Raw genomic sequence first — 25,999 nt, forward strand, 5'->3', positions numbered from 1 at the left:
AAAGTTTTATTTAAAGGGCTTTTGCTGCTGATTCTTCTCTCCATGGAGGCTTCTCCTAGAATACGTTTTAGAGATGTGTCTTTCAAAACTGAAATAGAAATGCAGTGACTCTCTGTGTCAGATCCTTTCATCTGTTCTGCTGAAGGCCACAGTTTAGGGTTTTTTCTGTCGCATGGAACCTTTCCATTTATACTGAATGAAGCAGCCAATTCTGAACTGATGCAAGTTCTGCTATGCCTCATTTCAAAGCAAACTAAGCCATGGATTATCAGCTTGATAGGTGCTTCTGCTTCATGTTTTTGGTCCCCCTGCCCCAGGTGCACTTTCTTTTCTCTTTTTGCTCCATGCTCTTCTCCATGCCTGGTCGCCCCAAATGAAATCATCTCAACATTACCAAAAAAAAAAAAAAAACAACAATATGAATGTATTTTGAGAGTCCTAAAATGGTATTTCTAATTGCACAAGACGGGCATAATTAAAGCAAATGCACAAATGAATTAACACTGGGGGATTTTGAGGTGTGGGATTTGAGGGTCTACTTCATGTCGTATGTTTTGAGATTTCTCACAAGATTACTGATGTAAAGCCTGGGGTTGGGGGTGGCACAGAGAGATTGGGTTAAAATTGTTTTCTTCTTGTGATTCTTTGAGGCCTTTAACCCCAATTTTTCTACTGGAAAAAATGGAATTTGGAGAAAATTGAAAAAACAAAACCCACTTTCCTTAGAAGTGGCTTCTAGTAACCATGCAAGGTTTTATTAGATATTATTATGATTAGAGATGATAAGAGATGTAAAATTTCCAGAAATTTTGAAGCCATGGAAAAGTTTCCTCTTCTCTCCCCACATCCCCACTCCCCCCCCAAATTATTTGTGTGTGTGGAAAAAATGAAATATGAGCAATATTGGTTTTCTTAGCTGTTTTAAATGCATTTTACTACTTTAAGCACATAAAAGACATTGTGTATAAGTTAGCACGTAAAATACTATTGTTTCTTCTTTTCATTCAATTTAGACGTATAAATGCTTTAGTTTTATTGAGATAATAATTATAAATATACCCAGTGGTAAAGATGCAGCAGCAAGTGGCTGTACACTGAGGCATCACATATATCTTGGTTTGAAGTTGATTTAATATCAAGAAACTGAGTATAAGCAGGAGAAGGGTCTGAACTCCAAACCCAGTCCACATATTTGACCCCACAGAAGCACAACAGAATACTTACTTAAGATTGCAATCCTGCGCATGCTTACGTGGAACTCAATTGGAATTACTTCTGAGTAAGCCTACATAAGGATTGCTGTGTTCATCCTATCACCCCCCCCCACACACCTTTCCCTAGCCTCAAAGGAAAGCAAAATGGCCCAGCCTCAAAAGAAAAGAAAGAGTTTTCCCAACCTCATCCCCAGGCTCAGCCAATCTGGCTGTTCTACCTCCTCCTCTGCCATCAGAGCCCCTGCTTAGGAAGGTGCTCTGTGTGTGTGTGTGTGTGAAGAACGAGAGAAGGGGCTGGGAAGGGGGAGAAAAAGAGCAAGGCTAAAAAAGAAATAGTGAGAGAAAGGGGAAGGGGAGAGAAAGAGAAAGGCTAGAGGCTTGGAGACAGAGAAATAGCAAGATAAAGAGATGCAGGGAGAGAAATAGTGAGTCTAGAGTGGAGAGAAACAGCGAGGTAAAATGATGAGTGGGAGAGGAAAGAGCAAGGTTGGGGATGCAGGGTGGAGACAGCAAAGGAGAAAGGTCTGTGTGGGTGAAAGGAGATTGGGTGGGGGCCTTCCTTCTCTTCCTGCCAACAAACAGTTGATCAGTGGCAGGTTCAAGAATATGGCCTAGTTTTTTCAATTTAAAAATATTAAACATAATTTTTGAAGGGGACAGGGAGAGGTTTGCAGGTACCATCGGAGGTCCTTCAGGGGGCTGCATTTATAACTCCTGCTGTATATTAACAAAACCAAACATTCATGTTTTGATTACAGCTTTTTTATTTTCACGCGCTCCCTGCATCTTTTCATTACATATGGAGGGAAAACCAGCAATGTGATTTAATGACTGTGCTTTATTTGTTCTCTGTTCCCACAGGCCTCAGCCTAACATCCATCTTGGAAAACAGTCTGAGTGCCGGAGCATGAAAGTGGATAGGAAGACCTTTTTCTCCCTCTCTCATAATACTAGAACCCGGGGTCATCCCACAAAGCTGACTGGGGGGATACACAGTGCATAGGTAAACTATAGAATTCACTTCCACAGGATGTAGTGACGGCCACCAATTTGGATGGCTTTAAAAGGGGATTGGACAAATTCATGGAGGAGAAGGCTATGACTGGCTGCTAGTCCTGATGGCTCTATGCTACCTCCAGTATCAGAGGCAGTATATCTCTATACGTCAGTTGCTGGGGAGCATGGGCGGGAGGGTGCTTTTGCACTTATGTCCTGCTTGTGGGTTTCCTGTGGGCAGCTGGTTGGCCAGTGTGTGAAGAGAATGCTGGATTAGATGGACCCTTGGTATGATCCAGCAAGGCATTTACATTCTTCTGTTATAATCTTAACTTTTCTGGAAAAATCAGTCTGCTTTTTTTGGCTACTTGATGGCAATTACATGAATGTACCTGGCACTCCTCCCCCATTAGGTTATAATGCGAATATAGGCAAGAATTAAAGGAGAAAAGGGGAAAAGAAAGAACATCAGAAAACACTTTCAATCGGGGTATATTGCCCTATGTACAAGATTCAGAAAAAATACACGAACAAAAAAAACCTTGTGACTCAGCGTCTCCCAGCATTTGGGAGTCCTTTTGGAATGGCATTGTATAACTGTGGTTGATCCTGAGTCATCAGCAGCTATCCCTGGGTGTCCTGAAAATCCTCTGTAGAAAAATCTTTGTCATAGCTCAGACACACTTGATTATGATGTCGCCAAATATGCCTTTTATCTGGTAAACTCCACGGTGCATGAAAGGGGCCTTGCCTGTGCTCACCCCTTATAGACTGGTGTGTGAGTGTGCATGTGTGTGGAGGGGGAGGGGAAGGAGGAAATTGCCCCTGTAGGTTTTATTAAGAAAAAACATTTTTGTGCTTCAGTAAAGCTTGGGTTTCTCTGATTTGGTCCATTTCTATCAGGACTCATTAACTGAATTTGTGAATACTGAGTGTGATGCAGCCCCAGCGTATAAGACTAAGGCCTATTTCATTTACTACTTCTACAGGCAAACGTAATGTCTGGTCTGCATATTTCCATTCTACATTGATAGTACCACTCATTGGGACTCGTTGACCTGTGCATGTACATAGCACAATTTTCAGTGTTCCAAACTCATTCAGGTTTTATTTTCCACAAACAATTAGAGGTTGTTTTTCAGGTTATGGACACAGACATCCCTGTATCTGCTTCTGTATTTACGTTTTCCCCTTTAATGGTAACAGTCACTCGGCAGTGTCTTTTCCTAGCAGTATTAATGTAGCAGACACTTCATTTCTGCTTCCAAAACAGTTGTTGGATGATAACACAGACATCCTTGTAATGGTGAGCTGATTAAGAAATGTGGTGCGATGTAGGAGATAGACCTGAACCTCTTGCTGAATTGTAATCCAGCTGTTTCGCGTGGCAGTCTGTCTTTGAAGTTCCTTTGTTCAAGAATGGCCATCTTATGGTGAGTGGCAGAGTGCCCTGGGAGACTGAAATGTTCCATCACTGCTTTTGGAATATTGCCATTCCTAATGTAAGATTTGTGTCTGTTTATTATTCATTTGCGCCGAGACCGGCCTGTTTATCTGATGTAAAATGCGGCAGAGCATTGATTTCAGAGTACATTCCTGCATTTGTGGCCTGGTGGACCACAAGAAGAGCTGTGCTGGATCAGAATAAAGGCTATCTAGACCAGCACTCTGTTTGCACAGTGGCCAGCCAGGTTCCCATGGGAAGCTCACAGGAGGACATGAGTGCAACAGCACCTCACCTGCCTCTGATACTGGAGGCAGTATTTTATTTATTTATTTATTTATTTATTTAATTTCTGTACCGCCCAATAGCCGAAGCTCTCTAATATCTAACCATCATGACTAGTAGCCACTGATAGCTCATTTCCTTGTGGCCTTCCTTCCATTTTTTGGTGGGTGGCCTTTTGGCTAGATTACCTTGTTTCAGGCAAAGGCAGCACACACTGTTCCTGTTGGGGCAAGGGTGACCATCATGTTTCCCTCTGCAGCAAAAGCAAGGTATTACACTAAAAACATAAGAACATAAGAAGAGCCCTGCTGGATCAGACCAAGGGTCTATCTAGTCCAGCACTCTGTTCATGCGGTGGCCAACCAGCTGTCGACCGGGAACCCACAAGCAGGGCATGAGCGCAACAGCACCCTCCCGCCCATGCTACCCAGCAACTGGTGTACATAGGCTCACTGCATCTGACACTGGGGGTAGCACATAGCCATCAGGACTAGCAGCCCTTGATAGCCTTCTCCAGGAATTTGTACAACCCCTTTTTGAAGCCATCCAAATTGGTGGCCATCACTACATCCTGTGGTAGCAAATTCCATAGTTTAACTCTGTGCTGTGTGAAGAAATCCTTCCTTTGATCTGTCCTGAATCTCCCACCAATCAGCTTCATGGAATGACCCCAGGTTCTAGTATTTAGAGGGAGAAAAATGTCTCCCTTTCCACATTCTCCACACCACACATGATTTTGTACACCTCTATCATGTCTCATGGTATAACCCTACCTGCAAAACCTCCCAGCAAGTACAAAGTGCAGCAGGCAAGGTGAAGGCAAGTCTAGGCCAGTCTTCTCTCTTGCTGTATTAGTTTTCTACTTGTAGGGATATTTAAAAAAAAAAACACCATTGGGGAGCATTTGAGACTGAGCTTCCACCTGTAACTTGAAGTGATACAGATTAAACCACTGCCTCAGAACTCTTCTGCTTTGTTCTACTGCATATGGAGACCAGACCCCAGTGGCAAGGATAGCAGTCCTGTGCCCACCAGCAGTTTGGTTTCCTGGCTCCAAGCTCGGAAACTGTGCTCCCCTCCCCATCCCCCTCATAGCCACCGCAGAGAGAACCGCGCTGACTCTCTCCCCCGGCTTTTGTACTGTTTTTATCCCAATTCTGAAAGGTTGAAATGCCTCTCCTAAGGCTTCGTCACTGCCAGTATGAGCTTTAAGCTACAATATGCTGGTATTTTGTTGTATTTTTGGCTTCTCCCTTTTGTCGCTGGCCCCCTTGGCTTCAATCCCACCCACCACTGGAATGCAGTCCCCGAGAGCGTCTCTGAAATGGGGATCGGACCTTGGGCTAAGAGAAACTCCCCACCCTTGCCGTAGTAGAATTTAGACACTCTGGAAATGCATAACAGACCCTAGATGGGCTCAGTCTCTCCTTTGCTGTCTTTATCCAAAGCCAGTTTATATATAGATTAGTGCATGCAAATTATGCATATAAATAGGGTGTATTATTTATATAGCAACATCTGTGTACATGATGTTTTACAAAGAAGAGTTGGGACAAGTCTCTACTGCAAGGGGCCTACAGTCTAAAACAGACTCGGGGAAACAACGGAGGAAGTGGGGATGAGGAAGGATAAACGGGAAGAATACGTTATTATTTTGATTACTCTTCTACCCTTCCCTCATCATGAGTTGGAAAAGGTCAGGTTTAGCATTATCAAGCTGTGGAATGTATTGTAGTTTGAAACGGGAATTCGATAACTTACATGACATGAAGCACTTTGCCTCAACCTACAGGCTTTTTAGTTTCCCTTTAAACTGACCTTTCAGGGTGTTCCTGCCAAGGCAGGATAGAAAAGACAAGAAAAATAATTGAGCTCAAGGTTTGTTGACCTGTAAATATTTCTTCTTGTGGGTTTTATAGCAGCATCCAAAGGAATGTCAAAACCTTTTCCTGTTATAATTATTTGAGTTAGTAAAGTTGTCAGCTTTATGCACTCAAGTGCAGGGTCTCCTTCTTTTTATCTCAAGCTAAGAAAATCTCACACTTTTCTGTAAGGCGGTCTGTTGTGTGGTCGTATTTAGCACATTCTTGTTCATCAGTCTGTTTCACAAGGACTTCTTTTGCAAACTAGCACGGTGTCTGAAATGTTCACTTTTCTTTTTTCTTTTCTTGGCCTGTGTTGGTAGCAAGAAGTGCATTGGAGAAATGCACAGGCTGGTTTTAAAGCTTTTACTGATAAAGAGTGTAGGGTTGCTGTGAAATTGCTCTAGCTCTGTACTTTCCACTTTGCTGTAAGGTTATGTAATGTTTGACTTGAGTAAAAGTATGAGTCACCTCTGAGTTTCATATATAGCTTAAGGTTTCAACAAGCTCCAGCCAAAGCCATAGCAGCTACTTTACTGATGTTCATAAGCAGCAAGGGAAGGAGCATCTTAGCTGTCGCTACAAGAGTAGTAATTGCTTGGTCTCTCTAAGGCAGGGGTGGACACCCTTCAAGCTTGCAGCACGTATTTAGCTTTTTACTAGCCTCCCCTCCACTAGTTGGAGGCTGGTGCAAAAAACATACACTGAGTATTTAAAAATTATGAACCCAGGAACTTTTCAGTATCAAAATGGAATGGAGCTCATAGCCCTTCCACACAAAAGTCAACTCCTGGATACCCTAAGCTTCATTTCAATAGCATAATTTGGCGGCCGGGGAGGTCATTTTGTTGCTGCTGCTGTTAAACAGTTGGGAGCCAGAAATCCTTTACCAGCAGGGAAAGGAAGCCGAACTACATATTTTAGGCTAAAATTGTTATTATCTTGCTCAATATTGTATGGATGTTTGATCAACATGCTATGGCAGTACTATATAAAATGCTCCATCTGTACATACTCCACCTCTTCCATTTCTGCCTGTCCTTTAAAGCTGATTGTAGAAAATAAGGTCTTTTTTTGGAAATTACCCCTTGGCTAATGCATATGATTGTTTAAAAGTATTTCCTCACTTGTGGGGTTTGTGAGAGCAGCCTCCGTTTGTCTATCAATCTGATCTTCCACAGAAGCACACAAGAACAAATGGATAAAAAGTAGGGTGGCATATGCCCTGGTTCAGAGGTTCTCTCAAAATATATTATCAGTATGTAGGCAACTCCAGGCTATTAGTTTACTCAGTATATCCAGATCCCTCACACAACTAGATGCCATCTTAGAGTAAGATTAAATTATTTAGTCTAGATACAGACTTTTTCCAGAAATCACTCTCTCAAGACAAGAGTCATCTTTTGTTTCTTTCACTATAAAAATGCCAGTATATCAGTACTAAATACACATGATACATTCAACATGATTTTAAGACAAGGCCTAAGTAGAGCAGTAACAGTTGTTAGTTTCAAGCTTTCTAAGATGGTTTACAGGCAATGCTTTGGGAGTAGCTCATCCAGAAGGATAGCTCCTATTGTTGTATGTCCAGAATTGCCTTTCTATACTTTCTGGAGGCCATCAAGTATGTTTAAATTGTTTTTTCCTTAATTTATTCATGTTCCATTAAGTTTCATTCCTAAGGATGCATTTCTGTTCTTAAATCACTTACGTCTAAATAATGTCACCTCTTATATAAATGATTATAATATAAAAACATTTTAGCATTCCATGACATGTTACAAGCATATATGTGACATGAAAATTATTTCTTTGACTCCATCCTATGTTGTGAGTATGTATTCTCAAAACATGTCTCCTTTATTTACAATCTGAGAAGATCCTCCTTGTTACCTTAACTGGTCACATTCCTGTTTTTATGAACTGCTTAATTGCTTTTACAATCTTGTGAGGGTGCTGTCACTATAAATATAATATGGGCACTGACCCCATGGCTCCTTTTGTCTGGATTCCTTTCTTATCAGTAAAGAGTACCAATGAGCCAATAATCAGTTACTAATTGTTTGGTACTTCTGTTTCCCATCTGGGAAGCCTCAATAATAAGACAAGTTTAAATACTCTTGTACCAAGAGACCGAGTTTAGTTACATTGGGCTTTGGAATTCCATATTTTTTAATCCAGAATTTTGCACAACTGGTGAAAAAAAGCATCTACTTGGCTTTAGCTGAGATGTGAAATTGCTGATCTTTTATCAAAAATATGTAACTTGTCCCTAAGATCAGCCTCTGTCCCAGAGGATTAGAAAGCAGCCCCAAAAGGGATCAAGGGGCCATCCAGGAAAATACAGGCTAGTTAGCTTGACATCTATTCCACATAAATTGGTGGAAAGGATTGTTAAAGGTCAGTGGTATAGAAGAACAAGTTTTGCTGAAGGACAAGTCTTGCTGAAGAAGTATCGGCAAGACTTATACGGCTTCTGCATATGTAAGACCTGTTTCATAAACATAGAGTTCTTTGAGAGTAAGAACAAGCATGTGGATGGCTTGATCCATCCACATGCTTGGATGGTAGACATTTTATACCTGGACTATACATGGATGATTGACATTTTATACCTGGACTTTCAAAAAGCTTTCAACCAAGTCCCTCACCTGAATTTATTTATTTATTTATTTATTTATTTATTTATTTCTATACCGCCCAATAGCCGAAGCTCTCTGGGCGGTTCACAAAAACTAAAACCAAACAGCACACAATAAAACAATTTAAAATATATAGAACATTAAAACCACAATATAACAATACAACCACAATAAAACCTAGCAGCAGTACAGGAGTTTAAAATACAGATTTAAAACAGCAAAGATAAAAATTTAGAAAGCTAAAATGCCTGGGAAAATAAGAAGGTCTTCACCTGGCGCCGAAAGGAGTACAATGTAGGCGCCAGGCGAACCTCACTAGGGAGCTCATTCCAGAGCCGGGGTGCCACAACAGAAAAAGCCCTCCTCCTAGTAGCCACCCGCCTCACTTCCTTTGGCAGGGGCTCACGGAGAAGGGCTGCTGCTGATGATCTTAAGGTCCGGGCAGGCACATATGGGAGGAGGCGATCCTTCAGGTAACCTGGCCCCAAGCCGTTAAGGGCTTGGAATGTTAACACCAGCACTTTGAATCGGGCCCGGAAATGGACCGGCAGCCAGTGCAGCTGGAAAAGTACTGGCGTAATATGAGCTCGCAGGCCAGTCCCTGTTAACAATCTTGCTGCCCTATTTTGGACCAGCTGAAGTTTGCGGACCGTTTTCAAAGGCAGCCCCACGTATAACGCATTGCAGTAATCCAGACGAGAAGTTATCAGAGCATGGATAACTGTAGCTAGGCTATCTCTGTCCAGATAAGGGCGTAGTTGGTATACCAGCCTAAGTTGATAAAAAGTGCTCCGTGCCACTGAGTTCACCTGTGCCTCAAGTGACAGTTCTGGATCCAAGAACACCCCCAAACTACGAACCTGATCCTTTAGGGGGAGTGCAACCCCCTCCAGAACAGGTTGATTATCACCTAGCCGGGCAGACGAACCATCCACTAACAGTACCTCCGTCTTGTCTGGATTGAGTTTCAGTTTATTGGCCCTCATCCAGTCCATTACCGTGCCCAGGCAGTGGTTCAGAACAGCCACTGCCTCACCTGGTTTTGATGAGAAAGAGAGGTAGAGCTGGGTGTCATCCGCATATTGATGGCACCTCAGCCCACACCTCCGGATAACCTCCCCCAGCGGTTTCATGTAGATGTTAAACAGCATGGGGGATAGAATAGAGCCCTGTGGAACCCCATGGCACAATTGCCATGGCACAGAGCAATAATCCCCCAGCACCACCTTCTGGAATCGGCCATCCAAGTAGGAGCGGAACCACTGTAGTGCAGTGCCTCCAACTCCCAACCCAGACAACCTATGCAGAAGGATACCATGGTCGATGGTATCGAAAGCCGCTGAGAGGTCCAGGAGAATCAACAGGGTCGCACTCCCCCTGTCCCTCTCCCGGCAGAGGTCATCCCACAGGGCGACCAAGGCAGTTTCCGTTCCAAAACCAGGCCTGAAGCCCGATTGAAATGGATCTAGATAATCCGTTTCATTCAAGAGTGCCTGGAGCTGTCCTACAACCACCCGCTCAAGCACCTTGCCCAGGAAGGGGATGTTGGCCACTGGCCTATAATTGTTAACATCCTCTGGGTCCAGGTTAGGCTTTTTCAGGAGTGGTCTAATTACTGCCTCTTTTAAAGCGGCAGGCACCACTCCCTCTCTCAAGGAGGAATTTACAACCTCCTGGACCCAGCCGGACAACCCCTCCTTGTTTGATTTAATAAGCCATGAAGGGCAAGGGTCAAGCACACAAGTGGTCGATCGGACTTGGCCAAGCACCTTGTCCGCATCCTCAGGCCTCAGTAACTGAAACTCATCCAATAAAACTGGACCAGACGGTGCTCTGAACGCCTCTACCAATGGAACTGCATTAATGGTGGTGTCCAATTCATGACGAATCTGAGCAACTTTATCCTCAAAGTGCCGCGCAAACCCGTCACAGCGTGCTACCGAGGGTTCCACCGTCTCTCTCCCTGGCCCAGAATGTAACAGGCTGCGAACCACTCGGAAAAGCTCCGCCGGGCGACACTGAGAAGATGCAATGCTGGTGGAAAAGAACTGCCTCTTTGCCACCCTCACCGCCACAGAGTAGGCTCGATAGTGGGCTCTTACCTGTGTTCGGTCAGACTCAGCACAAGTTTTCCTCCACCTGCGTTCTAGCCGTCTCCCCTCTTGCTTCATTGCCCTCAGCTCCTGAATTCAAGGGATAGGAGGCTCCTGAATTCAAGGGATAGGAGGACAGGTAGACTTATGGGTCAATAACTGCCTGGACCCTATGCTCATCTTCAGTGGTCCTTCTCTGGGAGCCCCCACCAAAGGAAGTCAGTGGTGTTGCTATTAAGAAGAGGACTTTTTCTGTTGTGGAATGTGCTTCCGAGAGAGGCTCACCTGGCACCTACGTTGTGCTCTTTTCGGCGCCAGGTGAAAACCTTATTTTCCCAAGAATTTTATTCTTTTAGTTCTGTTCCTGGTTTTTTAAAAACTTGGCACTGCTGCTTGGTTTTATTTTGGTTTATATTTTTATTTTATATTGTAGTTTTAAACTTCTGTATTGTATTGTATTTTATGGTTTTAATTGTGAACTGCCCAGAGATTTTCTACTTTTAGACAGTATAAAACTGAAAGAAAGAAAGAAAGAAAGAAAGAAAGAAAAGAAAAGGAGGCAGAGAGTAGGAATAAGTGGATGGTTTTTGTGAGAAGTGGAGTTCCCCAAGATTCTGTATTAGGATCTGTGTTTTTTAACTTGCTGCTCATAAATGAGCAGTGAGATGGCCAAGTTTGCTGACAACATTGAATTATACAGGGTGGTTAAAAAAAAAAAAAGGAGTGTAAAGCAAAAAGGATCTCTCCAAAATGGATGAATGGGTAACAAAATGGACAATGTGGTTCAGTGTAAGTGAGCAAAAGTGATAAGAGGACTGGAGCAGCTCCCCTATGAACAAAGTACAACATTGGGGGCTTATTAGCTTTGAAGAAGATGATTTAGGAGGGCATAATAGAGGTTTATGAACCATGGCATAAAGAAGATAGAGATGTTTCCTCCTTTCTTGTAATCCAGTGAACCTGGGGTATTCCAGTAAAGCTAAATGATGGGAGATTCACAGCAGACAAAAAGAAGTACTTCAATTGATTGATTGATTGATTGATTGATTGATTGATTGCATTTATATCCCGCCTTTCTTCCTCTTGCAAGGAATCCAAGGCAGCTTACATTTTCCTCCTCTCCATTTTATCCTCACAGCAACAACCCTGTGAGGTAGGATGGGCTGAGAGTCTGTGACAGGCCCAGAGTCACCCAGTGAGCTTTCATGGCTGAGTGGGGACTAGAACCTGGATCTCCCGGCTCCCAGTCCAACACTCTCGCCACTACACCACACTGGGTCTTCACGCAGCACGTAGTCCAACTATGGAATTCGCTACCACAAGATGTAGTGATGGTTGCCAATCTGGGTGGCTTTAAAAAGGGAGCAGAGAAATTCATAGAGGCTAGGATTATCAATGGCTACTAGTCACGATGGCTGCATGCTTCCTCCAGTATTGGGGGCAGCATGCCTCTGCATACCAGTTGCTGGAAAACGGGTGGGAAATGCTGTTGCGCTCAAGTCTTGCTTGTGGCCTACCCATAGGCATCTGGTTGGTCACTGTGGGAACCAGAACGCTGGGCTAGATAGGGCTTCGGACGAGATGGGCAGAAGAGGGCTGTTGCCTTCGTGTGATGCTCCGAACTTCCTAGTACCATCTGATTGGCCATTAATGAAAATGGGATGCTGGCCCAGATGTTTGGTCTGGTTCAGCAGGGGTAATCTTATGCTCATTCTTGACTGCTTGATTGCTTAATATGCAGTTAGAGACCAATGCAAAGGGGGAAATCTCTGATTAGAAACACTTCTGCTGATCGAGTGCCTAGGTCAGGATGATGCTTGCTGGTGAAATTTCAGTGATGCAACTCGCTCGTCAAATTCCTTGCACGGTTAAGAGGTGGACGGTTTGAGCAATAGCCTCTACCATTGATGTTCATGGCAAAATTGTTAATGTTTCATATTAATATACACAAATTGAAGCAGAGTTCATGGTTGTGTATTCTCTTTCTTGCCCACCCAAAAGGATGTCTGCCAGTACCAAAGGATTTATTGTCTTTGACTTCCTCCGAGAACAATTACAAGTTCCTGCAGAGGCAGCTTATACTCCAGTGTATGGCATTTACCAGGCAAAATCAACCCTGGCAAAAATCTTGGTTTCACTTTTGCCAAATCTGTTCTGCACTCTGCAGTTTTGGCAAATATATTTTCAAAATTGTGTGCTAATATGTAACCTTTGATGTTGAAGGCCTTTTCATGGTTTCCTATTTGACTTGGTCATCCACTTGAAACAATATTCTGATTCTGTCATAAACTATGGAACCTTGACTTGCTTTCTCTTAACTCATCCCTCAAAGACAGTAGAATAAAATGCTGTTTGCTTTGGGAATGTATCTTCCGAAAGTGACACCCTCAACTTGCCCCTTGCTGCTTTATCTGTACATTTTAATAATAATTTGATTGGAACCTAGTGGATTTCCACGAAGGCTTTGACAAGCGTTAGAGGTATCTTTTCATTGTATAACCATTTGAACAAAAATAGACCTGCTTGCATTGGGGCTTTTTGTTTTGTTTCCAAAGAAACGAGCTGGAAATACTTGAGGCAGATGCAGATACGATCAACGGATGTGCCACCCGTTTATACGGTCCGAATATCATACTTAAGTCTAGAGCAGCCTTCCCCAAACTGGTGCTCTCCAGATATGTTGGACTCTAAGTCCTGTCATCCCCATCAGCATGACCAGTGGCCTTGCTGGCTGGGGATGATGGAAGGTGCAGTCCAACACATTGGAGGGCACCACGTTGGGTGAGGCTGGTCTAGCGACAAAAAGGCAAAGGCGGGTATAGGGTCATAGTGGTCTTTGCAGGAATTCTGAGGCTTAATGCAAATGTCGGCTAGCAAACTATATCTACATCCCAAGAGAGAGGGCATGCTCAGTCCTGTATTTGGAAGTAGATGAACCTGCTAAACTTCCCAAAAGAGGTGGTGTCACAAGGCTAAATGATTACCTCCAAGTCCTTAGATTTGAGAGTGGGTTGAACGGGTCTTTTTTTGGAGAAATACGGAGCCCAACAAACACAAAACATGTCACGGGTTCTGCTCGATGTGCTGTGGTTGGTAATATATTGAACAGTGAAGCTTGATTGAACTCTGTGTGCTCAGGATTGCAGCCTCCACTCTGATCTTTACACTGATCAGGAGTCTACTGTGAAATGGAACTGCTTTCAAAGAAATGAGCCAGCTCTAACCTGCGACCCTTGCAAGGAAAAAGGGGGAAAATGCAAAACAGCTTCCCATAAATGAAATGGATTTTTTAAAAAAATACTGGGTTGCCTTTAGAAAACTAAATGAAACTGGTAAGTTAGCTGCTGCCCAGTGTGAGATGAGAAAGGGGTAGGGGAACCAAAAGGTTCTGGATATGCTCTGGCGGGACAATACACCGTCCATCTGGAAACAGCATAGTTTTAACACACGTGCTTCAATTTTTAGCCTTTAGATTGGATATAGATGTGTTCTCATGGCTCATCTACCAGTTTGTTCAGGGTTTCTTTGGATTGCTTCCTGATTGTACTTTTTTCCCATTGAAATGTTTTCTAGTAGAAGGACATATATATATATAGGAAGAAAAATGCAGACCATAAAACAGTGGTTTCATCTGAGGATTTTGTCCCTACTCATGTTAGCCGGTCTGTTGAATCTAAAGAGCTACTCACGTAACTGAAAAACCGTCTAGAATTGTATTGCACAGAATCATTTTCAGTGTGTAAAAGCAAATTTCTTGATTTGCTTTTAGCATTCTGAGAAGTGTGTGGGAGACGAATTAGAAATGAAGTAGTAATGTACTGGTATTCCCCGCCTACCCAGTAATAAAGAGGATCAACAGCCAAGTTAACATAATGTTGGCTAGATTTTCATTAACACTTGTTTTTTTTTCTGCTTTTTTGAAGAGTGTATTGTAATGTGTTGTCTTTGTATATATGTGTACCCTGCTATATTTGAATGTGAATTGGAATGTGTTTTTCCAGGCAGTGTGAATGATTCCATGTTTAGGTTTAATATGGCATTGGCATCTGGCTCTTGAAATATTTATATCATTTGGTGCGTTCTTCGGTGGCATCTGATGAAATCTGAATCTTTGACAGGCCTAGCATGGAAGCATTTTTTTTTTAATGGACCTGTCTGTTTTAGCACAACTTTTTACTAATTTTGCCAGAAGCTATGCACACTTTTGCTTCTTTTTCACAACTGAACAGTGGAATGCATGCCTGAAGGATCCACCTTGATGGGGCTGTAGGTGAAATGAGCGAGGTTTGCTGAATCCCTGTGAATCCTGCTCTTTGACTTAAGCTTACGTCTCATCAAAGCTCTGAAATGGCTGAAGATCAGCTTCTACTGAGCATGCTCCGATGTGGAAACTGCACCCATAGAGGGAGATGGAATTGTGAATGAAGGAGTTAGAGGCCTGGAAGGAGATTTTCGGCTTTCTCCAGACAGATCCAGAGGTAGGATGATATGGCAGCTTCATTCTCTTCCCAAGGGGGCTTCAGGAGGGTTTCTGCCATGGGGCTAAATGCTGCTTGAAGTGCTGGAATCAATTTTAAAGGCAGCAAAGTGAACAGTTGACACTAGGTGACTTTAGAATGCTTCCTGCTGAGATGTGCATGGAGGCCTTAAAAACAAAGATCTTTTGCTGACCTGTAATTCTGTACTGAGGGAGGACCTGCCTTGTATTTTGGTACATGAACTCACAAACCAGGCGAGGGAAGAACTGGTACTGATGTCTTGTGATGTGTTCCGAATTGTGCCTTCCTTCTCACATGGAATGTCCCTCTGGTCAAAGGCACGAAATGAACTTAATTTCCGTTTCGCACCAAATCTGCTGGCAGTTATACAAATATGGAATGCCACCCTAATGACGTTCTTTTCTTTTGCATATTTATTTATCTTTTGTTCATTATGTGTTTACCATGCAAATGGGGTGGGGTGGGGGAGCCATTCTAGAATTGCAAGGATGTGGGATAGCATATCGCAAATATTTGTGAGTGAACTTTGGGTGGTGCATTGTTTTTTTCTGATTGGCAGATTGGATTAAGGGAAAGAACAGCTGTGACATAAAGACTTGGCCATAAAGTGGCTTCTGTCATGAATGGGTTTGTGCTATAGCACTGCACTGGAAGGGGAAAAGGTAACATAAAGAGGTATCCATTACTGCAGGGTTGTTGGTCAACAGTTCCTCTTTTGGATTCTGCTCGTCCTGGTTTGGTGTTCTGAATTTGCAGAGGTAGACACACAGGCCTTGTGTGGCTTGCCAACAGAGCAGCCTTCTGGATGATCAAAAAAACCCTACCTACCTAAAAGTGTCCTGATTAGGGTTAGGTTTCTTTTGTTTCATGCTTTGTGGTTCATTCTGCTTGGAAATCCAGCTTGTTCAGAGATCAGTTAAACCTGGCACTTTATATCATGCAAGCATAGTACAAGCTTTGCAAAGGCTTGTCTTAGACAACATTCACCAAGTTGGATTTCAGGTTTACGGGAGGTTTGTCTTGAAATAAAGCTGCCAGACACTAGCCTATTTCTAGCTGGGCTGCTGTACTTTTCATAGGCAGGAGTTCACCAGCTGAACTTGTTCCTGGAATAGAGCAGGAAGGGAGAGTTTCACCAGCGTCTTTATTCTCTTATGTAAGTGTTAAAAGGCATAGGAGTTGTGCTGGGAACAGTTGGCAACTCTTCCCTAGTTAATACTGACACTACTGTGTTAATGCAGTTAGGCCATATGTGTTTAGTCCATTCTGTGCAGTGGCAAAGCACTACGTTATCTGGATTATACTACATGGGAGGGCGGGGAGGGGAAGGATTCTACGGATCAAAGTCTGTAGCCATGAAGTGATTCTCCCATACATGTATTTGGTGCTGTGTCAACAAGGCCAGATGTGAGGGAGTCTGTGGAAAAAAAACCTGGACCTGAAGTTAATGCAAGAGGTCAGATGTGGCCTGCAGAAAAAGATCTGTTCTGCATGGAGGTTATTGATTTTTTATTACTTTGTCTTCAAAATAGTTTCTGCACTACATTTTCCTGTGTGTTTGCCTTCAGGAAGAGAGGACTTAATGCTAAGATTGCATGTAGCCATTTGGTTTTTGCATGAAAACTCTAGTAAGGTTGGCCTGTCTGGCCCACCGCCACCTCTTTGCAGACTCTGGGATATTCCCCCCCCCCTTTGGAAGGGAAATTTGCAACTCCCCCACTCCCCTTCGTGTTTTTGTCCTCATTATTTGCGGAATTTATATCAAAAGAGAGCATTTGTTTTTGCTGCTTTGGCCGGCAGCAGACCATCTGTGTTGCGACTTCAGAATTGGTTATAAAACCAAGTGTGCCCATCCTAAGTATCAGCTGATGACTGTGTATGTGCGCGCGTGTGGAGGGAGGTTGGGAAAAAAAACAGTTTTTGTGTGAATTTTACAAAAGCCAAGGCCAAGATGAGAAGACAAGTGAAAGACACCGAAGAGTACAAGAGAGCTGGACGTAAGAGTTGCTTCTAACATTGCATGCAGTGTTTGTGAAAGGGCAACAGAAACAAAGATGGACAGAGGCAGCCATTTTGACTGGCTCCTTCACTGGGAGATTGGAAATCACAGCCAACATGGGTATGCCTTTATCTCGCTGAACAACATCTCTGATTGTTTCCATCTGTCCCCTCCTCCCAGGTAGTAGGGAAATGAATTCCCTTGGCTGCACAAAACAGATCCATTGATTTAAAGCCGTGTACTTGAAGCACATTCAAAAGAGTATGCATGATTCAGACAGTTTTCTCTCAGGCAAAGACTTATTTATATAGTTGCAGCTGCTCTTACATGGGTTTTTTTTTTTTTTTTTAAACAAAGACAAGAAATGTCATTTTTGGATTGTCAGAACCATATTGATGAGCTCCTGTTTGCTAAAGCTTGCAAAATGGATTTTTTTAGGAATGCTGGAAAATGTGTACTTTTGCGTGTTGGTTTCAGATTAGTATAATTGACCTGATTAGGCTTTGTTAAATTGATATATGCTCAACCTGCATTTTGTCTTTTTAAAGTACAGCATTGTCTTCAAGGATTTTGTACACCAGCGGAGAGATTAATTTAGATGTTTTCTTAGGGCAGAAGCCAGCATTTATTTAGGTGTTTCTTTAAACCTTCACATAAATGGGACACAAGCACGCTTGACTGTGTCCTAGATTACACTTGTATGTTCGTCCTTTGCCACCACACGTATACATTTCTGCCTGGCAGACTGAAAAAGTAAGCAGATGCAAATCTTGTTGAGTTTTGACTTAATCTGTAGAATGGCTGGTCTTAGAATGAAGCACAGGAGAAGTTCACCAAATCCAGCTCAGAATATTTTTCATGTACTCGTCCTTAGCCTGCAAATCTCCAGAGCTGCCTCCTGAGACTCACTCGGATAGCAAGAGATGATGGTACTCAGTATCTTTGCAGGATGGTCATCCATGCTCTACCCAAGTGGGAGGAAAGTGAGGCTTCTGTGGTATGGTAGAATAGCTTTTAATAATGGGAAAAGCAAAAGATGGGCTGGAAGGGATCAGTTTTTCTCTTCTTGAGAGCTGCTGTATTTCTCACAGTCTCTTTGTGCTGTGCTTCAGTATAATTCCAGTAAAGACTTGGAAAGCAGATTCTGCTTCAGGAACAAATAAGGTTGGCAAATGAGAACTGAGTTAGAATTGGGACGGGGGGGGGGGGAATGGCTGTATTTGGCAGGATACTTGGGAGCTTTCATAGTCACTCCCTTCCCTTCCCCTTTTATACACAGTGAAAGCAGCTGTAAAAATTATGTCTATTATAGTGTAATTAAGCAAAAGCCCCTAAGGAAGTCTATGTCCTTTTTGTAAAGGAATGTTTTTGTTCTTTCTAAGAATAGGGAAAGAAGAAAGAATGTCAAGCACCAAGTCACAGAGAAGGAGGAATTCCAGAGCTTGATGGCTGTGTGGCCTCTTGCAGGACACATTCTCAAAAGAAGCTGTAATTTCTTTGCTTAAAGTGAGGAAGGCTTGCCTTGATGGTAGCAGCTTCCATAGAGGAAGCCCTGTTTTGTCTGTGGCAGCAAAAGCAATGAAGGGCCTTGTGGTGTCTTAAAGACTGCAAGCTTTTAAGATGCCACGAGCCTCTGTCCTTACCTGAAGGTGGCTGAGCTTGGAAGCTAATCGGGGGGTATGAAAGGACCCTGCCCTGCTACTAAGAGTCTCCTCTGGGCCCGTTCCTAATGTTCCCCCTCTTCAGAGGTGAGGTGGATGGTGATCTGTGACAGGGCCTTCTCAGTTGTGGTGCTCTGACTCTGGAATCCACAAGTGCGAGACTTGTTTAGCCTTATGTCCAAAAACAGCCAATGTCATCCTGCTCCTCTTTTCTTGGAGAAGGGCAAGAATGGGTTCTGCATTTGCAAAGTCACTTGAATAGTTAAAACTTATTAAACCACTGTCTCTCCTGAAATGTCGGTAGGCTTCTCTCTCCCTGTTCCTCTTGCCTCTCTGTGTAGGAGAATTGTTTAAATGTCCTGTAGGGTCTGTTTGAAGATATGGAGTTTGTGCCTATGAAATTCCTGCTGGTCCCAAACAAGAGGGTTGGAAGGAAATTATCTCTTCTGTGCAGTCTCCTGCGTGGCCTTATTTGTTCATCTAGACCAGGAAGCGACCTCCTCTGCTACAAACAGCCTTTGTTGTGGGCACCAGAAGTGAATGTGAAACCATTTTGGTTGTATCAGGAAGATGCAGCGTGACTCAAGATTTGAATGCAAAGATTGGTGTGGAGTTTTACTTCTGAGGATTGTCACAGATTCTTGCATTAAGCCACGCTTGCAGTGCTCCACTGCATGGGTTTCTCTCTGTCTGTCTGTCTGTCTCTCCCATCCATCCATCCATCATCCATTCATCCTGCACTGTTACCAAATGTACTCCTCCAGACACTTGTACGAACTTGCCCATGTTCTCAAGATACACATTTGTTAAGGGACCTTTTAAACTTGGCAATAGGCAGAAGGTGACCCAATGACTTACACACACACACACACACACACACACACTCACACAGGCTTCTTCAAAAGAGCACATTTATTACACTCAAGATAAACACTAATCAGGGAAATTAACTTTGTAGCGTGGTTACAGAAATCCAGACAAGCAAACATGTGCTGCACTCTGCATCTTTGGAGTGAATCAGACTGTGGGGAAATTAGCTTGGTCCTCTTGGTGGCTGGACCAAGGGCTCTGGAACATGAGCAAGGCTGCGAACATGTGTGCAACGTCTGGGCTGGGGCTTCTGAGTTCAGAGGTGGCGAGAAGGTTGGGATTGGGCAAATGGGGAGCCCTGTTTGGAGAGGAAAGAAGGGTTTGGGGTGAGCTTGCAAGATCAGGGAGGAAAGAGAGGATTTTGACAAGGCTCATGCTAGCACTGAGTGCTACGATCAGGATAGTCCTGGTGCACAGTTCCTAAAACAGAAGGGGATGGTAGGACAGGGTTACCAATAGTTAAAGACATACACTCCAATTTCCAGTGCCTTGTGCAAAATCCACTCCCTCCTGTTCTCTCATGGAAAAAGGGTGGCACTCTGGAAAACTGTAAGGCCTTTCTTCCTGACCACACACTCAGCTCAAGCAGATCTTCCAGAAGACTTGGCTGACTGATGTGGGCATAGAGAGGAAACCTGGGGAGGCAATAGGAGTCTTGGCCACAATTCTTCCCACTAGATGGCTTGGGAAAGGCTACACAAAAACAGCTGAGCTCTCAACCCAAAGTAGAACAAATTGTATACTCATGTATGCAAACACTCAATAGAAAAAGGGGTATAGAGTAGGAAGCTACATTTTGTAGAGGAAAATCCTCGTGAAAATATAGAACCAGAAAATATAGAATCATAGAATAGTAGGGTTGGAAGGGACCTACAAGACCATCGAGTCCAACCTCTCCTTGGGTTCGAGTAACCCATTCCTGAAGCTGAAGACTGGGGCATGCTGAAACTGCTAGGATCTCAGCAGGAAAAATAAACCCGTTTGAGAAAGAGGTTGCAGCAGATCTGTGCCTTGGGCAAGACAAGAACCGAGGCGGCCAGGCTGTGGGGAGTCTGGGCAAAAAGGTGGTGGAACACAGTGGCAGAACAGTGGCATTCTGTGCCTCTTGGTGGGTTGTATCTGGGTTACGAGGGCCAATGGAGGCAGAAAAGTCTATCTAGGAGTAGCCTCGCCCAGGGGAGCCTCAGAGCTCTGGAGTTTGCCAAGCTCCAGAAAGCAGATGGAATTCTGCCAACAGTGGGGTACATCAGAAGACCAAGGTGCTTTCAGTCATGTGTTCTCAATGTCTTAAAGGTCCAACAGGCACGGATGGAACCGATCAAGTAAATTGGCACACTGAGGGTCCAGAGCCTGAACCTCATACGCTATTCTGACAAAGGCTATCGTATCTGATATTACAAAGCCAAAACGAGGCTGTGAAAAGATTTCCAGGTAGTCTCAATGGCCATTCTGGGCTGAAACAATAGGGTCGGGACCACTTTTGGCCTGTCATTACAAATGCAAAAAGGGGCAAGTTGGGCTGGGCAAGCCGATCAAGGGAATGCTGAGCCCCTACCTATTCAGAGCAGTGAACTTTCCAAACGTTGGGCAATTCTTGGTTGTATGCTTAGACCTGTGATCCCATCACGAGTGCAAATATCATTTCAGGGTTGGCATATGTGTGCGTAATTAAATCACTGCTCGTCGTGGGGCTTTTTGTATATATGTGGTTATAGCCTTGTGTACGTGATCTACCAGGATTTTAGGCAAGACTGCTTCACGCTGTTAGTTTTCCCACCTCTGCCTAGCCTACAAAGTGACAAGCCCCGTGGTCACTAACAGCGCATAAAGCTTTGTCTTTAGGGCAGTGGCCGTTGAATGGCAAGACCAGGGATGTGGTGACATGCCTTCATATTTCTAGGGTTGCTCCAGAGCAAATGATCCCTGTTTTGGCTTTGTGAATTCCAGCAGCTTGGTCATGTGTTCAACACCTAAGGATATGATTCTAAGCACACTCAGTAAGGAAGAAAGACCCGATGAATTCAGTGGAACTTGCTTCTGAGCAACCATGCCTAGGATCTGGCTGTTACAGGGGTGGGGAACCTGTGGCCCCTTCAGATGCTGTTGGACTACCATTCCTATCATCCCTGACCATTACCCATGCTGATTGTGGCTGATGGGAATTGGAGTCCCAACAACATCTGGAGGGCCACAGGTTCTCCACAACTGGGCTGTCAGGTAGATAATCTGTATGTATGTATGTATTAAATTTCGTAATTGCCCATCTGGCCGGTCACCAGGTTCTTCTTCTTCTTCTTCTTCTTCTTCTTCTTCTTCTTCTTCAGTGAAACACACTTGAATATATTTATTTATTTTTATTTATTTCATTCCTATACCGCCCAGTAGCCAAAGCTCTCTGGGCGGTTCACAAAAATTAAAACCACAAAGTGCAGCATAAAACAATATAAAATATGAAAGCTTAAAACTAGAATATAACAGTACAACGAGAATAAAACTTAGCAGTAATGCAGAGATTTAAAATACAGATTTAAAACACCACAGCTAAAAGATTAGGAAGCTAAAATGCTAAAATACTGGGAGAATAAAAAGGTCTTCACCTGGTGCTGAAAGGAATACAACGTGGGTGCCAGGCAAACCTCTCTAGGGAGCTCATTTCACAGCTGGGGTGCCACAGCAGAAAAGGCCCCCTTCCTGGTAGCCACCTGCCTCACTTCCTTTGGCGGGGACTCCAGGAGAAGGACCCCACAGCAGGCACATATGGGAGGAGGCGATCCTTCAGGTAACCTGGCCCCAAGCCACTTCGGGCTTTGAATGTTAATACCAGTACTTTGAATTGGGCGCAGAAATGGACTGGCAGCCAGTGTAACTGGAAAATTTAGAATTCAAACAGAAAGCGTTCCATGATTTTTCACCTTAAACTCAAAGACTTGCCTCTTTGAGAGGCAAACTCTTTCTAAGGCAGATTTTTGCTAGCCTAAAAACACAGTCTGCTATACTGTCTTGTGTGTTTAATTGTTTGCAGTCATTCCATTGCTAGAACTGAGAGGCGGTTAAGAAGAAACGTGTTTGGGAATCTGTGTTGTTTGTATCAAAGTTCTTGTTTCTTAGGCTTCTTTTAAAACTGCTTTGAGTCAGAATATGTGTTAGTTATCCTGACAGTTCTTCCTGAGGTTAATTTTTTATGCCCACCTCAAAGAAGTACGGCATTGCAAATTATATTTGAGTGCTGCTTTACTGAGAGCTACAGCGGCGGTTGAAAGGCAGGGTTGTTTGGTTTTCTGTTGCTTAAATAGAAGGCTGTTGCAATTTACAGGGGCTGACATAAAGGCCAAGAAAATCCTTCTGTAAATTAAGTATAACTTGAACATCAGAACCTTCAGCTGGGTGACCATGATATTTGCTTGAAATTGTCACCTCAGCGTTTTCTAATGTTTTGGTACCTTTCAGCTTGCCTTTTAGGTGTTCATCAGGAAATGGTTAAGTGCTTGCAGCTGATGCAGTCTTGGAAGAGGTGCTGGCTGCTTGTTTTGAACTGTTCCTGTGTTCCATGGATGAACTGTCAGGTTGCCCTGATAAAAGATTATGTTGGTTGGTACTTGCAAGGGCATTGGTAGGAGCTAAAACTCGACCCCTTACATAGGGAGGAAACTAGAATTTAGAGTATAGTGCCCAGGATGGATGGAATGATTGGCATTTCTTCATATTTATGGATTTTTGGTTTTTTAAAAATTCCTCTGTTTGAAGTACCTTACTTGCATCTCATCCATACATATGTCACTTAGCTTGTTGTTACTTTAATTCTTAAAACAACTTCCTTATTTTGTTCTTGACCTACTTGTAAACTACAGTTGTGTGCTTTTCTATATTAAGAATGTGCTGAATCAATAGATTCAAGCAGCTCAAAACATTTCTCTTCACCTTAGTTCACTTTTCCTCCCCCTCTCTTTTTGGTAGAAAAAGAAGTTATTTGGAGAAAAGTGAAAAGATGGTGGAACCTTCGCTGCTTTGGCTGCAGTATAAATTTGTCTCTCTTATTTTAAGTCGACTCAGCTATGCTTTCCTTAAACAAAACAGAATGATAAATAGGGTGCATTAGCTGACATAGAGGATTGCTGTGATATGAGCCTTAGCAACACTGAAATCTTGTCCAGAGAAAACCGATCTAGCCACAGTGACACATACCTTGGTTACATCCGGGTTAGACTACTGTAATGTGCTATACGTGGGGCTGCCCTTGAAGATTCAGAAACTGCAACTGTAACAGAATACAGCAGCCAGAACCCTTGTGGAAGCTACACATTCAGTTCATATTACTCCTATACTGTATCGTTTACATTGTCTGCCTATTAGTTTCCCCTCCCAATTGAAGGTGCTGGTTTTGGCCTTGAAAGCCCTAAATGGTTTGGGACCATGTTATCTGAAAGACCACCGACACCTGTATGAGCCCACCCAAGCATTATGATCACTGTCAGAGGCCCTTGCTCTCTGACCCACTAACAAGAGGCATGAGGCTGGCAGGTAATCAGAACTGAGCTTTCTTGGTGGTGGCCCCACACTTTCGGACCTCCCTCTCCAAGGAGAAACATATGGCCTCATCACTGCTGCCTTAAAAACAACAAAACAAAAACCCAACCCCCTGAAGACACATTCCAGTCTGCATTTGGGGCTTAAAAACCATGAGCAGCTGCTGCTGTGTGTGTTTAATTGTAATTTGTATGTTCATGTTTTTGTAATATTGTAAGTTACCTTGTTAAACATCTTTTGAATAAATAAATAACAAGTAATATGGCAAACTCCCTGTAATTTAGAAACACACATTTATTTTGAATGTCCTTTCAGTCTGGTCAGTTGCATTGGGGGTGTTGATTGTAGCATTGTGTAGCTTTGTTCCATTCTGTTTTGGCTTCTACTTTGATATTGACCTGCTTGTGTCCTGTATCCCCCCCACCTTTTTTCTAAAGGCTGTTGTATATGTTCTTCAGACCTGTTGTTGTTGTTGAAGGAAACAAACTTCTTGTTGTTGAAGGAAACAAGCAAACAAAAATCGTTCAAGGGGAGATCATCTGCAATCTTGCACTAGCTAAAAGACACTTTGAGATGGCTCCTGTACTGTAACTCCATTCCCTCTATGGCCTAGCATTTTAAGCTTCACCATTGCCTGTTCTAGGCCACTAACATGTCTGTTTAGTGCTTTGACTTTCCTTTCAGGCACTAAGTGATCTGTCTGAAGTTTGGCATGATGTCAGAATGTGGAGGGGTTATCTTGATTAACTGCATATTGTAACTACAGAGAGAGGGACAGGGTCCCAGCGTTTTGCATTGCCTGAAATAACAGGAGGCTCCAGTGAGGTTTGCAGGTTCTGAAATGGCTGCAGCTTGAAGAGTGAAAATGGTCTCCACTGAGCATGCTCAGTCTGTAGAGGGAGCTTTTTTTTCTTTTTTTTTATCACATGAGCAGAAACTGAATCACACTGTTCATGAGGATCTGGGATTTGGAACACTTTGAGTCTTCCTTAAAAAGAAGCCAGTTGCTGTATTTTCAGGTACAGTAGCGTAGCTTCCACCTTCCCTTTTGTCATGAGAAGCAGATTCCTTCCTGTTGTGGTTGTGGGAATGGTGCCAGGGAGTAAAGGAAGAAACCTTGGAGGGACAGTTAGAAGTTGAACATGGCTGGATTTAGTTACGTATTTTTGTGGTTGCCCTACACAAGAAGCAAACACCACAGCAGAAAGACGTCTCCTCCATATCGATGCAGAATGTTTAATGGTGTCTGAGGCTCATTTTTGGAGAAAGACAAGGAGAATTAGGGAGATTAGCATGGTCAGATTGCTTGCTCTAGCCTTCCTGACTCGTTTGCCCTGAGACTATTTGTTTGTTTGATCAGTAGAATGTTACTCACAGTTTTGAAGTGCCAGTAAAAGGTCCCAGTTTTAGAATATTTCGCTGAAATTCTGCAAATGTTGGCAGTTCTATTCACTGAATATATATTTTGGTGAAACAGGGCTGGGATTGTGGTGGTTTAACAGAAATGTAGGCAATTCCTTAAGAGTGTTGTTTCATTAGGCAGTGCAGTTTCGCCTCAAAAATGTATTTCTTTGAAACACACACACAAAGGTGAAGGTGCTGGTAGGTTTGAACCTTTTCGACATCTGAGATGAGGAAGAGGGCCTGTAGATCTGATTTTCACTTGCTTGAGTAAGAGTGTTTTCAGAAGCCTTGCCTTGTATCAAGAAAACCCACAACTGTGCGTTTGGGATAGTGTGAGTTTGGTTAGGCGTGTAAGCAAGAGGAAGTCCATTTTGAATGGAACCTGCTGTCTCTGAGTCAGTGACGTGACATTACTGTTCAAGGTGAAAGGCCCAAGCCTGGATAGTTATTTATAATGCTTATTTAAAGACAAATGATGCCTTTCTTGAGGCCTGTCCTCAAAGACA

The 25,999-nt window shown here is 43.2% G+C and overlaps 1 protein-coding gene across 12 annotated transcripts in view; it reads left to right on the forward strand.

Annotated features, from left to right (window-relative positions):
• Positions 1-25,999, forward strand: part of EHMT1 (euchromatic histone lysine methyltransferase 1) — a 200,231-nt gene that overhangs the window by 34,123 nt on the left and 140,109 nt on the right. For 2 of the 12 annotated variants that reach the window (XM_084820638.1, XM_084820632.1), the window contains exon 2: positions 2,076-2,217. The exons of 3 other annotated variants lie outside the window; for them this stretch is intronic. Coding sequence is in view for 3 of the 9 variants with exons in the window: in XM_084820627.1 (XP_084676753.1) it covers positions 25,043-25,108 (66 nt within the window). In the remaining 6 variants the exon portion in view is untranslated. Of the gene's footprint in view, position 1; positions 2,218-14,931; positions 25,109-25,999 lie in introns of those variants that run through there. 7 more of the 12 variants (XM_084820628.1, XM_084820646.1, XM_084820634.1 and 4 more) reach the window with 6 other exon arrangements.

This window comes from Heloderma suspectum, chromosome 14, assembly GCF_057233095.1.
Source record: "Heloderma suspectum isolate Gila_16-S chromosome 14, 16-S_ref, whole genome shotgun sequence".
Lineage (NCBI taxonomy): Eukaryota > Metazoa > Chordata > Lepidosauria > Squamata > Helodermatidae > Heloderma > Heloderma suspectum.